General features: G+C 37.9%; 1 protein-coding gene across 1 annotated transcript; it reads left to right on the top strand.

The window, feature by feature from the left end:
* Positions 1-13,230: 13,230 nt before the first annotated feature.
* Positions 13,231-17,015, top strand: LOC131617059 (putative pentatricopeptide repeat-containing protein At1g53330). Its single transcript, XM_058888440.1, has 2 exons — positions 13,231-16,008; positions 16,135-17,015. The coding sequence occupies exon 1, from the start codon at positions 13,401-13,403 to the stop codon at positions 14,772-14,774; it is 1,374 nt and encodes a 457-aa protein (XP_058744423.1). The 5' UTR covers positions 13,231-13,400; the 3' UTR covers positions 14,775-16,008; positions 16,135-17,015.
* The last annotated feature ends 417 nt before the right edge of the window (positions 17,016-17,432 follow it).

The following is a 17,432-nucleotide window of genomic DNA, read 5'->3' on the forward strand; positions in this document are numbered from 1 at the left end:
TATCATATTTCATTGTTGACCATGCAGTGGTTAAAAACCCTCAACAATACGTCGAATTGAAGCCTTGGAAGCTATACTTCGATGGTTCAACCCACAAAGAAGGAACTGGCGTTGGAGTACTAATAATTTCTCCTGATGGAATTCCAACAAAGCTCAAGTACAAAATTGAAGGTCCCTTATGCTCCAACAACGAAGCTGAATACGAAGCACTGATTGCTGGACTTGAAGCTTTGTTAGAATTGGGGGCAACTAGAGTCAAAATTAAAGGAGACTCTGAACTAGTGATTAAGCAGTTGACGAAAGAATACAAGTGTATCAAAGAAAATTTGATCATGTATTTTGTCATAGCAAATAGGCTGCTCAAAAAATTCGAATACATGGATTTAAATCACATTTCAAGGTAAAAAATCAGGAAGCAAATGATTTGGCACAGTTAGCTTCAGGATACAGGGTATTAAAAGAAAAACTAGAAGAGCTGATCGAAGTAAGAGGCAAGGCAATGGCTACCAGGCTCTCCCCAAGTGACTTGGAGAACTCACAATTAGGTTTTGCCAACAAACAAGAGTTTAAAGTTTTGAATATAGACTCTTTGGCAGACACAGATTGGAGAAGTCCAATTGTGAACTATTTAAAAGATCCTTCGACAGACACGGATAGAAAGGTAAAATATCGAGCTTTATCATACTTTTTAATGGGAAATGAATTGTTTAAGAAAACTCCCGAAGGAGTTTTATTAAAGTGTCTGGGCGAAGCAGAAGCATATTTGGCTCTCTCAAATATACATAGCGGAGCATGTGGTGCGCACCAAGCGGGGCACAAAATGAAATGGCTTTTGTTTCGATACGGAATGTATTGGCCTTCTATGTTGAAAGATTGCATAGAATTTGCAAAGGGATGTCAGGAATGTCAAGAACATGCAGGTATTCAACATGCTCCTGCAAACGAGTTAAGTTCAATAATTAAACCAAGGCCTTTTAGAGGTTGGGCATTATATTTAATTGGAGAAATTCACCCCAAGTCGTCTAGAGGTCAAAGATATATTTTGGTAGGAATAGACTACTTCACAAAATGGGTCGAAGCGATACCACTTGCGAATGTAGATCAAGAGGCCGTGATTGAGTTTATTCAAAAACACATTATATACAGGTTCGGAATCCCAGAAAGTATAACCACAGACCAAGGTTCAGTGTTCACTGGGCGAAAGATGCAAGATTTCGCCAAAGATATGGGGTTCAAGTTGTTTACCTATACACCTTACTATGCTCAGGCAAATGGACAAGTCGAAGCAGCAAATAAGATAATAATTGGTCTTATAAAGAAACATGTAGGGAAAAAACCCAAGAATTGGCACAAAACTTTGGACCAAGCACTTTGGGCTTGTCGAACATCTCCAAAAGAAGCTACAAACACTACGCCTTTCCAACTGACGTTTGGACATGATGCAGTACTCCCAATTGAGATATATTTGCAGTCAGTTCGGATACAAAGACAAGCAGAAATTCCTCCAAACACTTACTGGGAATTGATGATGAATGAATTAGTAGATTTGGACGAAGACAGACTTCGAGCATTGGAGATGATAAAAAGACAAAAAGAAAGAGTGTCCAGAGCATACAATAAAAAGGTGAAAGGTAAAACGTTTATCAGTAATGACTTAGTCTGGAAAGCTATTTTACCTATAGATCGAAAGAATCAGGCGTTAGGTAAATGGTCCCCACATTGGGAAGGCCCTTTTCGAATCTTGAAAGTGTTTTCAAATAACGCTTATGAGATAGAAGAATTGGCAGAAGATCGTAGAATTTTAAGGGTAAATGGAAAGTATCTGAAAAGATACAAACCAAGCATGCATGAAGTAAAGATTCTTGCAAAAACGTAGATATTCGAAGTATATTACGTAGGCCAAAATGGTTAAACTAACACCAAAATGGCTGTATGTTCAAACAAACATGCATGGTAAATACAGTAAGAAGACAAAGAAACGTCAAAATATTTTTCATTGATATCAAAGGAGTACATTCGTTACAGAGAAGGTGGTTCCCAATAACATTGGGGATTACAAAATTCAAAACATGAAGCCTAAAAAAACCCACCTCCTAGTTGATCCTTTGATCTAAACCCTCTAGGGACAGCAGGGGTAAGCTTTCCGCCTCGAACATGTCCAAGGATCCAGATCTACGCATCCTTTTCACTATCCCCTTTTTAAGGAACATGTAGGACAAGAGTCTTCCATATGGAAGACATGTTACTACACCTTGCCGAGCAGCAGCCATAGAAACTGCTTCAACAAGTCCTTTGAAGATCATCAGAGGAAAGTTAATTTTCTTCCCACAGAGGGCACAGAGTATAAACTCCAAATCCTCCACCATGATGCTATTTTGATCATGGTTTCGTGGACGAAAGTTGCCCACGAGGAGTTGGTGCCAAACCCTAATGACCTTGGCGCTGAAAGGATCATTGTCCATAAGAGTCCTCAACATAAGATGGGTGGTCATGTTGAAGGTATTGTCATCAAAAATCTCTCCAGAGTTATTGCATCTCAGCAGGTTGGAGATGGTGGAGGGAGTGATAGTAATATGGGCCCTTCGAACCTCAGAGACGATAGTGGTTCTGCCTTCCGGATCTATGCGCAGAGACGCAAACATCCAAAAGTCCGCTAACATATTGGGATAAACAGATCCCTCCAGGATTTCATGGTAAAAATCAAGCTCTTGGTTAGCAAAGAGGGCGCTGATGCTTATAAAGTTTTCATCAAGTTCTTCTTCAGAGAGTTTGAATTCTTTCTTGATGCAAGCCCTGATGTTAGTGTAAGTTAAGGGTAGTGCCATTTGGAGAAGAAAGGGTGGAAAAGGTTTTATCTGACTCTGTACTTGAAAGAATGCAAGAAGAAACGAAATTTTGGGCAAGAGTTTGAAGAAAGTGTGAAGGAAGAAGTGGAATGCCAACCCTTTATATAGAATAAGTTGGCAGTAAAGGAACGGTTCATTTTTAATGTTTGATTGGACTGCGTTTGGTATTCCAAAGAGAAGTTATGGCTTCCGCCGTTTCCCGCCCTTGGAAGTTGAACTGTAATCATGATGAGAACCGATGCACGCACGTCTCAAATAGACGTTTTGAAAAAGGTGACGTCATCTTTCAATGATGGTTACAGCTAAGGGTAGTAGAAATGTCAAGTCTAGGCTCAAAGGGCTGCGAAGGGTAATCATGTCACGTGGTTTACATTTATTAAAATTACTGTGACAGTGAAAAAGTATATTTTGGCAAGTTTTAGAGAATTACTAGGGCATTACTCATGACAACTGCAAAATAAAATATGTGGGGAGATTGAAAGATAAAGTTGCATATATATATATATATTCTTGGAGAAATTTGATTACAAAACAAAATAAGTACGCAGCACAAAAAGGAGTACAAGGTTCGAAGCAACTAATTAAAATCCCTGGGAAGATTATCTTTTATATTCGAGTATTGGGTCTCCCATAAGGACATATGACATTCGATCAATGCCTGTTGTCTTTTCAGTTCTTCGATCTCTGGCACTAGCTTCTGTGCCATCTCGAGGTGTCGAATCCCCAACTGCGCCATTTCAGTTAATTCATCTTGTTTGGTTTTTTGGATTTCTACCTGACGAGACTGGGCATCCTTTATCTTCCCTTTGAGTTGCTCAATTTCTTTTTTCCAGGCTTTGATATTTGTCTCACACTCTTCATATTCTCGTTGGTTCTTCGAACGCTCGAGCTTAAGGGTGTCAACCTTCTTCGTTGCATCGTTAGCAGCTTCCCATGTAGAACTGTGAGAAGTCATTTTTGCTGTGAGTTATCCGTCAATATCCCATTTTCGAAGGAGATTAGATTGGAGTTGTTCAATCAGAGAACTCAATAAAACAATTACTTCTAAGACTTCCACTGGAACAAGAAGTAAATCCCCTTTCTTCAGAAGGTTGTTTAGACCATAATATTTGATGGAATCCTTGCTGAGAGCTTCGACGAGGTTGGTTTCAAAGAACCTCTCTCTTATCTGATGAAGGAGTTTATGAATATCATCCTTGTCACCAGCACCTGCCAAGACAGTCGAAGGAGTTCCAAGGGATGAAGCGCTATCGATACTCATCATGGTCTTGAGGAAGCTTACAGGATCGGTTTTCTTGAGTTGCTCTAGTTTTGAGGGAGTAGGCATCGCAGGGGCTTGCTTCGAAGTAGTCAGAAGGGTGACTGTAGTCCCAAGGTTCGAAGTTTCATTAGAACTAGGTGTAGCCAGTTTGGAAGTTTCCTCTGCAGCGTCTTGTTCAGATATAGTGTCTTCGCTGCCAGTTGGGTGTCCAGCTGCGTTACCACTATTCAAACATTGCGGATTTTCCTCCATAGTTTCATCTTGATGGATGGGTGGAGACTCATCATTTGAATGGCTTTCTTCAGCAGACGCAGTTGGAATAATGGTTGCAAGAGGTTGAGTGTCTTCGAGAACGGGAGAAAGCACATGAGATTGGTGTTGAGAAACACCTGCGATGGATAGTTAGAGTCGATCAAAACGGAGGAAAGGGCAGAAAAGTCCATTTGTCATTCAAAAGAGCGGACATTTACCTCGAAGGTTGTCAAGGTCAATGTGTAAACTTGAGGCTTTGAGATCAGAAGTAGCGGTACCAGCATCATCCTACATTTACAAGGTAAAATGTGAGCTTAATCATTAGAATTAGAATGTAAAGAAATGGTTAAATGGTGAAACCCAAAATACCTTGGTCGGAATGTTGTCTGGACTGGAGTTATGACTCTCCATAATGGGGATAGTGCTAGCAGCCTTCAAGGGTGAGTCCTCAGAAGATACCTTGTCACTCGAAGAAGTGAGCTTTGAAGTCCCAGATCCCTTTCCTTTGGCTGAAGGGGTGGCAGCTTTTTATCTTTTCTTTATCGTTTGTCTGGTGCGAGGAGGAGATTTATCTTCATCGTCTGAGTCGGCTGTTGGAGGAACTTTTCGTTTCGAAGGCGCTGGAGGTTTCGAGCTCTGAAGTACATATTAAAACCAAGTGAGTAACATTCATTAAATTTCACAAGCTAAAATATAAGGTATCCATGTACCGTAGGCTTCTTGCCAGTGGTGACAGAGTCACTCCCACTCGCCCTGGTGTTCCTCGAAGTTCCAGAACCCTTTTGTACAGGGGCTTCCTTGATTTGCCTCTTTCGAGCAACAGCTGTGAACAAAATATAAATCAGTATTTCAATGAAAAAGAAAAAATTAGTCGAAGGATTGTCTAAACCCCAACCTTCAGGTATTGGAGTCAAAATGCGAACGTGCTCAAGATCTATATGAAGATGTCCTTTGAAAGTATCCAAGGTATGCTTAGTCGGGACCACTCGTTCAGCGTGTTTTTTAGATTCTTCCTGAAGAATTTTTATGAGGTTCCCACACACAAACCAGTCTAGAAAAGGAGGGCTTAAGGCCACCCCGAAATCAGCACTAGGAAGTGGAGGAAATTTTGGAAGATGAAGTTCAAAAGCCACTTTATAACGTAGTTCAGGTCGAACAGACGTAGGCAATTTCAACTTATCTAGCTTAGCAGAAAACTTTTCCCGTAAAGTAACCGCAGCCTCACGAACGGTCCGACTAAGGTCATCAGGCCTGTAGATAGTTTCAAAGAACTTTTGAAATGCTTGAATTTCTTTAATATGAGTCGAAGTACCTTTCTGAAAATTCTCCTGCACATCAGCAAAAGCTTCAGTTAGTTCCCGAGTAAGGCTTTCAGCATCGAAGATTTGCGCGGAATAATATTCTGTCCACCATTGATGAAAATCTATGGTAGAATAAAAAGCAGGCTCGAAAGAAACGGGAGACAAAGTGGTGATGCCAACATATCGGGAGATTTTCGATTCTTAGTCATCTTCTTCCAGATGCGAAGTGTGTAGACACATTTGATTCCTTTTGTCATACAAACACTTTGGTTTGAGTTGAACCAGCCCAAATTGTCTTGAAGCCAGATTGGGTTGATAGCAAAGGAGACAACAATGACTTTTTGAAGATCGAAGTCGGTGATATAACAGCTTTGGGGTGAGATAGCTTCCCAGATGGCCATAGCTTCAGCTTGTTGATCAGGAGAAGTTGCTGGAAACTCTCGAGTAAACCATTCGGGATCCACCTTACGTTGTACGAATGGAGCCATCGAAGGAGTGAAGTGATGACGTTCAACGAACATCATTATGAATGCCAGGAAGGTTTCACGAAGTTTGCCACTTTCTTCCTTGGGAGTTAGGTAAGCCAATCTGGTTCCTTCCACTGTTCGATCCTTTATGTCTGCACTTTCTTCATCCACGACATTTTTATATGGGAGGTGAGCCTCGAAAGTGGAATTAAGCCATAGTTGCAATAGCCAGAAAGGACCAGCGAAAAGAAGAGATCCTGTTTTGTAGTTCTTAACAAGGTCCGTTGCTTCACCAAGATTCTCACAAAGAAATCCTAGAATTAACTGGCCTAGGTTTAACTTTATCCCAGCATTTAGCTGGTTAGCCATGCAAAGATATCTTTTTGCTACTTGTATGGACCTAGAGCAAAAGACGCATCTCGAGAGCCAAAGTGCTAGAAATGCTATGTGTTCTTCGTCAGAAACGTTTGGGTCCGTTTTGCTATGGTATTGTTGAATGAAGGCAGTATAGGTGACTGTTGCTTCATTAAAATTGATGGTGTCAGTATCCATGAAATTAGGGTCGAAGGTTTCCCCAGTTGGTCGAAGCCCTGTAATGGCAGCTACATCGAAGAGGGTAGGGGTAACCATCCCGCATGGAAGGTGAAAAGTATTGTGAGAAGCATCCCAGAAGTAAAATGACGCTACTAACATGGTTTGGTTATATTCTAAACCTGTTTTGGATAATTGGATTAAATCATAAATCCCTAGTTGTTTCCAGAAAGGCGTTTTTTGTTTTTCTACCTTCGTTAGCCAAGCATAATACAGTTCAGGATCCTTTGCTAAAGGGATTGACCTAAAGAATTTCACAAAATTGGTTACATAGTTTAATCTAATTTTCTCGAAAGCCAAAGGAGTTTCAGTTGAGGTCTCTTTTGGGCTATCAGGGTTAGCTGAGACTGGGTGACCTTCATCGTCCATCTTATTCTTGCTAACTAAGGGCCTAGTTTTATAATAAGCAGGAAAGAATTTATTCAAAGAGGAGTTATTTTCTCCTGGTAAAAGACCCATGAAGGCATGAGTTTTTCCAGAAAGTTCAAAGGGAATGATTACCTGAGAAGCATAGATGGCGCGCGCCTCTGCAGTATTTGGGCTTGGCATATGTTCTTGATTTCCTGTCCGCATAGGGTTTTGAAGTTTTAGAACGGGTTGAAGAACATTTGAAGAAGACGCCATGAATAAGTTTGATTTGGGAAATGGGTTTGAATGTAACCGAAGATGTTTTTTTCTGTGGAGAGAATGAGGAAATAGAAGTGGAAGTTATGCAAGGATAGAAGTTCAGGTATTTAAAGGTTTAACGGAAACCCTTTCAAATCTTTTAGGTAAAAGCCAAGAGACACGCGGCAGGCGTTGATTTAATGCAACGGCGGTCGAATAATTATTAGCTTTACTCCTAGTATATAGGAGTAATGATCATGAAGTAAGACCAGAACGTGGGAATGTAAGTTATGAGAAGACATCTTTGAAAATGACAAGACGTTTTGGAAACAGAGTCATAAATGATTATGACGTCAGTCAATAGTCTTGGAACCCTAAGAAGTAAGTAAAACGAAATCTCGTTATAACAAGAAACGCCTATTTCTCTTATTTTCGAAACAGGCATTTATTGGGGGCAATTTGTTAGCTGAAGATTTTGTTTAGGAAGAATATCCTTCGAAGGTTTGAAATTCGAAGGAAGATGGTTACTGATGACCATCTTTGAGATCAAAATGGCTACTGATGGCCATGTTCGAGAATGATGGTTTAAGTTGGAACGAAGACAGTTAGCACTGAAGCTAAATTCGAAAAGAATCATCTTTGGGGACTTAAACGTTTTTACGAAATATGTAAAGTACTAAAGCTTAACGTATTTTCGTGGCATTCTCGATTCTGATTACGTTGCCACTCGTCGAAAGAGGATTCAGGCGGGAGGATTTGAATTTCGAAGGAGTTTATATAACTGCACAAAGACAGATGGCATCCCAAGGATTCTCTTGAGTAACGTGGCATCAGATTAGTATAGGACCGTTAGGGTCAAATTTAGTATAAATAAGGGTCTTAGTATTAGGATTCCGTGTGTTCATTTTGTACAAATCACTCACATATTGCTCAAGTATCAAGTGTTAAGAGAACGAGTTTCGCTGAGAAATGTACCTATGACACCAACACCATTTTAAATACATTTGTATCTTTCTTTATTCCAGTATCTTTTGATATTACTGCATTTCGTTTACTTTCTGTCATTTACATTCCTGCACTCTTTATTTTCATTCTATTTAGTTTCGAAGCATTTAAGTTTCTACATTTTAAGATTCTTGCACTTTACAGTTTTTGTCTTATATTTTATCTTAATCTTACCCTTCGCTGATGTTATATTTACGTGTATAACAAGGTGATTGCTAATCTTTATTTCTTTGATTAAGTATTTCTTATTTCGAGACAAGCCAACCATAGACATAATTCGAACTATCATAAATAACAACCTTTTTGACTATGTCCTAGGATCAATCTAGTCGATCCTGCGAGTAACCAAATCATATTTATTATAGTTTGGAAGACTAGCGGTTGTTTACCGGAAATCACCGTAAACAGAATGTTGGTACCCTCTAGTTGATAGTACCACTCGAGTTGGGTTCCAGATAAGCTCTATTGGAAGAAGTGGATCCACAAATTCTTATCAACGGTATGAGGCTGAATCTTCCTTACATAAGACTTCAAGTGTAGTTTCAGACAAGAGACCCCATCGTATTTAGCAAAGGTGGGAGTCTTGAACTTCGGAGGGATAACAACTCCAGAGATGAGTCCTAGTTCCTCAAAGTCTAACCCAGGTACCTTCTGAATTTCCATGGCTTTCATACGTTCTTCCAGCAGCTTGTACTTGTCTGTAGGATGTTCGTCCTCATAGTAGTAGTCCTCTTCTTCCTTAGAGGGCTTGACAGAATCATGGTTGCTTTTCACATCATTTTTGACGCTAGCATCGTCCTTTTGTTCATCGTCACCGTCTTCAAGGATTTCTGCTTCATTGGTTCTCTTAACAGGACCTCTGAATCTATTCCCCAAGCGAATGGCATTAATTGATCTTTTGGGCTTCTTCTCCTTCTTTGTTAGGAGTGTCTTCAGCTCGTCTTGCCCCTCATCAGGATGTTCGTCCTCATAGTAGTAGTCCTCTTCTTCCTCAGAGGGCTTGACAGAATCATGGTTGCTTTTCACATCATTTTTGACGCTAGCATCGTCCTTTTGTTCATCGTCACCGTCTTCAAGGATTTCTGCTTCATTGGTTCTCTTAACAGGACCTCTAAATCTCTTCCCCAAGCGAATGGCATTAACTGATCTTTTGGGCTTCTTCTCCTTCTTTGTTAGGAGTGTCTTCAGCTCGTCTCGCCCCTTGGACAAATTCAGGATTAAAGCTTGGAATTGGGTATTCTGAGCCTGAAGGTCTTTGACTGATTGCTCGAGATCCATTTGTGCTGAAATAAACAGCGAGGAAGGATGAGAGACCCGTTGTAAGAAGCCTGTTATCCGATGTTATGAATGCATATGCAATGTTTTCAAGGATCTTTAGGAATTTTAGTTTGCGACATTTAAATGTATTTACAGCTTTGTTGAAGAACTTTAGATTTCATCGATGAATGTCTTTCTTTAAGAATCAAGCTCACCATATCGAGTGGGTCATAGCCTCTGATTCGGGATACCTTTGAATTTGAAAGTATATGGCTAGAGGGAAATAAATCCTTTTGCCCCTTGATATGGTACTGAGTCTCTGAATTGGAAGGTATGTGGCTAGAGGAAAATAAATCCTCCTGCCCCTTGATAGGAATTTAGTCCTTGATAAGAGCACCTGAAATTGCGCGCCCCAAATTCCTAAGATCCTTGAAAGGGTTAGTCAATCATGCTATGTTATGATGTCATGATGTAATGCGAATGCGGTGCATTAGGCAAAGCGTAAGATAGTAAGGACAAATGAGTCCTACAAGAAAAACCTGCAAGGAAACCAAAGGGTTAGTAGCACACACAAGCAAGTCACACAAGTGTCCTTAGGTTTAGGGGCTTGCATGAAGTTCGTAGGTAGGTACCTTCCCCACTGAAGTTTAGTTGGTTCAACCTGTCCTAGAATAGTAACCGGGTTCTATGGTGCTCATATCCCTGATCTTTCTCGCGGGCATTGGCTCAACATGGCAGAATCAGGGGATGTAATCGGTTACATCCTTGAGGTAATCGGTTACATTGCTGAAGTTGACAGATTTCCAAACTTTGAAAATTCGTATCTTTTGACTCGGGTGTCCGTTTGACACACCGTTTGAACTTCCGAAAAGCTAAAATTATTTCCTATCTAATGAAATTAATTTGAATAATTTCTGAGAACTTTTTTAAAGTCGTATTTTCCCGATATCGTGAGGTGTATGAAGTTGAATATTGTTGTACGTTGGCATATCCTAATGATGTGATTGACATGTTGTGAATTACTATAATAGTCATGACGTTGTTGCTGCCACTGAATATTGGCATCTGAGTTGGAGGTTATTCCTCGTTGATATTTAGTCAATGTTGTTGCGTGTTATGAATGTTGTATTTTGTGAATGTTGCATCATTGAGTTGCATCCATTGCATTATTAAGTTGGCCTGGATTGGCAAATATGTTGGCCTGGATTGGCAAATTAAGTTGGCCTGGATTGGCAAGTACGTTGGCCTATATTGATTGGCAAATATTAAGTTGGTACCACATGCATGTGCATAGTAATGAGCCGCATATTAAGTTGCATTTTGAGTTGTTGTGATGATGAAGTAGTTGTCATGCTGCGTTGATGATATTGTTGTGAAGTTGAGATCATTCTTATGCCTTGTTGATGGTTTTGTTATGATAAAAGTTATATTCTGTTGAGAAGTGGTGAATTGCGTGTAATCTTATTCTCACTATAGTTATTATCATACGTTCCTTTATATTGTTTGATATCTCACCCTTTCTGTGTGAATGTTACCCTCTGTTGGTAACGTGCAAGTAACCAAGAGGAGTAGTTGTTACCGTTATTGGTTCGAGTTGGTGTCATTTGCTCTGATACGTAGCACTCGGGGGGATATTGACGCTTGTTTTGTTCTATGTTATGTTTAAGTTGAATTCTTGAGTTGTTTATGGAGAAATTTATTTCTTGTTGTTTCCAAGTTAGACAAAGATGCTATCAGTTGAATACAACTAATTCTACTTAACTAAGTTTGACTTTGTACTCTATAGCTACTTCAACTAGGTCGAACACAGTCTTGAGTCTTCATACTACTATACTTTGATGTCCTGTTAAATCAAATAAATAACAAGCTTATTATCAATAACTATCGAAAATGTAACTTAAAACACCCATAAAACAAAACCCATATTAAAATCAATATTTTCCATTTCTCACACAATACAGTCATCATATGACAATATTACACTGTAAGCTGAAAGCAAACATCATCTTTTTAATCCAAACTCATCTAAATCTTCAAATAATACAATATCGAACAAATTATTAAATTTTGAAATTCAATTTCTAAGAAGTAGACATATATTTTTAACAAAATAAATTATAAAATACAAATTTAAAATTAAAATAGTTAGTTTAATAGTGAAGATTATGCTAAAAAATAAGATAACAACATAATGTTTAAAACATAACCCATTTAACTAAATAAGACAAAGGGGTTTCAAGTTTTTTTTCTTGCAATAACTCGCAACCGTTAACCGCCACACTTTTGCAACGTTTTTTTATTCACCACCATTACATTCAAGCCATCGCGAACACCATCGTTGGTATCAAGTCCTCGACTGAAAATAATTTGGGAGACTGGTTTTTATTTATTGTTCCAGAAAATATGTTAAGAGGCTTCACTTATTTTATTATAAAATAAAGGTATTTTTATCAATATAAAAAATATTATCATTTTTCTCTTTTCACTCTTTACTAAACCAATAAGAGAAAGAGGTATATACTTTTTTTTTTCTCTTATCTTTCTCTTATACCAAAGAGTCCCCATAATTTACTCTATTTCTGATCTCTTTCTCTATTCTCAATTTCTTTCTCACCTTATTCTCTCTTTTGAATTTCTTCTCAATACCGAATAGAGTGTACAAATATAATCTTTTACCCAACAAGAGCGTACTAAATTAGACTATTTTGAGACTTTTATGTAAAGTCATATATTAAGTGATGTAATATGTCTTAAAACCTCAAGTGAAAAAAGAAAAGGAAAAATGACATATTTCGGTACTAATATATTTTCGGCCTTGTTCGCAGATCCATTAGTTAATTGGTTGTGTTTTTGGCTTTGTTATGTTTCTTTTGAGTTTTAGCAATTATAAATATGTATTTCTTTTATTATTGTATTTCTGACATTCTTGAGAACTTTCAAGAAAGTGGAGAAATAAGGTAGAAATTTTAGTGAAAAAGCAAAGGGAAGATTCATAGAGTTATATTTTAGGGATTTGACAGCATTTTGGGGTTATCAAAGAGATTAATAAACACTTTAAACACCTTGGATTTGCGTGATTCTTATATTGAGAGTTATAGATATTGAAAACACTTAGATAGAAAATAGGATTTGTCCTTAGGAACTTCGAAGACTATTTTCTTATAACTTTTTTTGTAGTTTTTTGTAATAACTTTTGGAGTATAGTAAATTGGAGAGTTGCTCTCTATAGATCATTTGATCGAACAGGATAAACAAACATTTTGTGTTTTTCGTATTCCTTTATCTTCTTCTACCAAGTTAATTCACTATATTATTAGTTATTAGTGTTGAATGCTATTTATTTTGATTGCTATTATTCTTTATCCCACACATCAAATTTGTTAGCGTGAATTAAACCTTAGATTTTCTCAACATTAAGCTATTTTCATATTATGTTAAAACCAATAATAATAATAATAATAATAATAATAATAATAATAATAATAATAATAATAATAATAATAATAATAATAATAATAATTCTTTTGTGTTTAGTTATATATGTTAGACTATATATTAAGATCGATGACAATAAGATGTTCTTGTGTAAGGCCATATATTAGACGAGGAACTTGTAATAACAATATTCATATATGTAGCACAACTGAAAGTATTCCCTTGTATCAACAAAATTCAAAATTTTCAGATCATTTAACATTAAACAAAGCATGTAAGTATTCAAATTTTTATACACCTAATGGCTGAACTCTCGCTCTTCCTTCTATATAGACTTCAAAAACAGAGTGATAATAGTTGATCCTAACCAACCCAAACAATGGCCACTTCAAAACCGATATCCCCATTCCGACTATCCTCCCTCCTCCGCTCCCAAAAGAACCCATCCCTCGCACTCCAGCTCTTCCTCAACCCCAATCCTCAAAACCCCCCATTCCACTACTCCCTCCTCTCCTACGACCTCATCATCACCAAACTCGGCCGCGCCAAAATGCTCCCTCAAATGGAACTCATCCTTCAACAACTCCACAACGACACTCGCCACCGCGTCCCCGAACCCCTCCTCTGCCACGTCATCTCCTTCTACGCACGTGCCCGTCTCCCGTCACGTGCCATTCAGACCTTCCTCTCCATCCCCTCCTTCCGCTGCACCCCCACTCACAAGTCATTCAACTCCCTCCTCGATGCTCTCCTCACCTGCCGCCAATTCCATACATTAACCCAATTCTCTTCCCGTTTAACTCGATTCGGCTCCCCAAATGCCTGCACCTACAACATCCTCATCCGATCCTCCTTCGTTCAAGGCCACGTAGACCGCGCCTTGGAACTGTTCGATGAAATGCGCAGCAAAGGCGTTGGTCCGAACAGCATTACCTTTGGGACGTTAATCCACGGGCTTTGCAAAAACACGCGTCTGCATGAAGCATTCCGAATGAAAAAATTGATGCTTGAGGAGTTTAAGTTGAAGCCATGTGTCTCTGTTTACACTAACTTGGTTAAAGGAGTTTGCGAGATTGGGGAACTTGATTGGGCGTTTAGGATCAAGGATGAGATGAGTAGGAAGAACTTGAGATTGGATGCAGTTGTTTATAACACTTTGATTAATGCACTTTTTAAGGCGGGGAGAAAGGATGATGCTTTAAGGGTTTTGGAAGAAATGAAGGAGAGTGGTTGTCATTGGAATTCGGTTACTTGTAATGTGATGATTGGAGAGTTTTGTAGAGAGAAGAATTTCGAAGAAGCTTATAGGGTTTTGGATGGGGTGGAAGGTGTTAAGCCTGATGTTTTTGGTTATAATATGGTGATTGGTTGGCTGTGTAGAGAAGGCAAATGGAGTGAAGCAAATGATTTGTTTCAGGATATGCCGCGACGTAAGTGTGTACCCGATGTTGTTACGTACCGCACGCTGTTTGACGGGCTTTGCCGGGGGAGGCAGTTCCGGGAAGCTGCATTTGTTTTGGATGAGATGTTGTTTAAAGGGTATGTTCCCGTTTCAAAGAGTTTGAATGAATTTGTTGGTGCTTTGTGCAAGGAAGGGAACTTTGAGTTGTTGTCTACAGTTTTGAGTGGGTTGGCAACTAAAGGAGATTTTTGCAATGAGAGTATATGGAATGTTGTGGTTTCCATGGTTTGCAACCAGGAGAAGTTAGCGGTAGAACCATATGAAATTTTTGATGCCTTGTCGGTGCTATGAACCGTATTCTGCTTTTGCTTCATCATCGGTAGATTTTGTTTAACCATACGCACAAGTTAAGATACCGTTCATCTTCATGTACAAAACATGATTCTTGATTGTTTAAGCATCATGATCCACTCTTAGGTCATGGCCGGGGTATACGATAACACCAACTAATCATACCATTAGCTTGACAAGTCTAGCTCACATTAACACGTTCAAAGTTTAAAATATAACCGCTACAAAAAATTTGGCCCTCAAATGTCCAAGTTTGTCTTTTGGCTGCTGCCATCTTGAATGATAGTTACAGTTAGCCAATTCTATTCATTTGGCCGTCACATGTCAAAGTTTATCTTTTGGCTGTTACCATCTAGAATGATAGTTATGGTTACACAACTCTATTCACTTGATCATCATATACACAAATTTGCCTTTTGGCTGGTACCACATTTTCATATCAAATACCGAGAAGGTAAAAAGTATTTTATATTGGTTCTTCAAAATGATTTATGGAATAGCTGCTGGTTATCAAAATTTTGTTAACATGAGGATATGACCCATGTTCATGTTTTTTAATTATGAGTGAGTTGTAGCCAAATTTGGTTTTGTAAATGCAGTTATCGTAGCTGCTGCAAATGAATATTGCATCATCAGTGATATAGTCTTGGATGTTATCCAACATTAATTTGGTTGATGAATTTTCCGAGCTATATCTGCAAATTTATAGGCAAGAATCTCATACTGATGTAATATGGGCCTACAGCAAGGTTGTTATCAAGCTACATTCTCACAGGCAAGAATCATAGTTTGTAAATCATGATGGTCTGATTCCAAGAGAAAACAAAGTTTTCTTACTTCTATTTTAACCTTGGTTTGAGACTCAAAGTCATGTTCAGATATAAAGCCTACTGAGTCCTTACAAAATATTTATTTGTGGACGAAAGTCAATTTATACACTCAAATTGCAGTTTGGGTGAAGCAAACGGAAATCTAAAAATGCAGACCTAGCATATTTTAGTTTCAACTACTAAAGTATTTTGCGACTGTTTAGCTTCAATTGCCATTAGTCTGTTGTTGAGTGTTTGATAAAAAAAGTTGATGATTTGTCATCATGTAATACTTGGTGCATTCTTCCTTTTCTTCGAAGTTGCATGCAAGAGAAGGCGTTAAAACAGTTATGGATCAGGACTGTTTCGGATTTCCCTTGGCAGATTGATGTTGAGGTAGATGGTGTTGAGTTGAGGCCCATTGGGTGAGTCTGTCTAGCATAATTAACCTTTATTTTGGTTCACCTTTCTCTTTTTAATAAACTTGTTCAAATTGTTATAATTATTATATTTTCATTTGAGTGACTACTTTAATTATATGATAATGGTAGGCAACACTCTAATATCTGCACAGTAATGTTCGAAGATTGGAGCCATTAAAACAGAAATGAATACAGTTACTTGAATTATGTAATTTGGTTGCTGAAATTTGTAATATTCCTTGAGAGATAGAATAGAACTCAACTGGCTGGGATATGATATTTTCATTCTGTATCCATTTAGTTTATCCTGATACCTTTTATTTTGCAGTCGTCTTTGTCAACTGAATTCTTCTATTTCTGTTCATAATACTTTTTAATTTGAATTACAATAGATATGATCTTTTATAGACTCACAACACATATAACTAAATCAGTTAGTTAACTCCTAGATCTTAGGATTAATTTCCTTGATTATAAGGAATAATTATTAGATAAGGCAAGTGTACTACTATGCAGTTAGTGCATATTAGTTACAATAGGATTTTTCATGTTTTTGTAATTTTGGCTATTTATTTAGTTTTAGGATGAAAGAACAGGTATCCAACTTTTATCGTATTTTTATGTTTTCACGCTCTGCAACTCAAGCCTCCATTGGAGCAATGGATCAAGCTTTTATTAATTCAGGTTCTTCATTGTTTTACTATTTTTTATCATGATTTCTTATATCAATTTTTATGTATGTGCTATTCCTCACCATGAGTGAGTAACCCTTTAGGGGCTAAGGGTCATGAGACCGAATTCATAGCTATTTGTATGATCGATTTGAATATGATACGAGAATTAACACATGTTTATTATTAAAATTTAAGTTTTATTTTATTCAACCCTTGTTATGAAAGTAAAAGAGTTTTCAGGTATTGATTGCGATCCGAAAGGACTTGTATCAATATCCGACAACAAATTTTTAGATTACAGAGTTTGATGACGCGAAAGTGCTCAAAAGAAGTTGAGAAATGTCTCATCTTAATAGCTGTACATAAGTAATCACTTGTATCAATACCTGACAACAAATTTTTAGATGACAGAGTTTGATGACGCGAAAGTGCTCAAAAGAAGTTGAGAAATGAGACATCTTAATAGTTGTACATAAGTAATGATCACTGACGAATGCTTATGCGCGAGTGAAAGCCGATGAGTGTCTCGTTTGTCAAAGATAGAACAATGCGCTGGCGAAAGCAGACGTTGTTCACAATAATCTATTTTCTATAATTCACATAGGAATTCTCGTGTTAAAACCAAATTGATCTTAGGAGATGTTTGAGTAAGGAATCATGACTCTAAGTCCTATTTGTCTCATTTTAATTTCAATTAAGCTATTTTCTAAAAGTGATTTTCAAATAAGCTGTTTTGACTTAAGTGCTTTTTCA

The sequence above is a fragment of the Vicia villosa genome, linkage group LG7 (genome assembly GCF_029867415.1).
Source record: "Vicia villosa cultivar HV-30 ecotype Madison, WI linkage group LG7, Vvil1.0, whole genome shotgun sequence".
Taxonomy (NCBI): domain Eukaryota; kingdom Viridiplantae; phylum Streptophyta; class Magnoliopsida; order Fabales; family Fabaceae; genus Vicia; species Vicia villosa.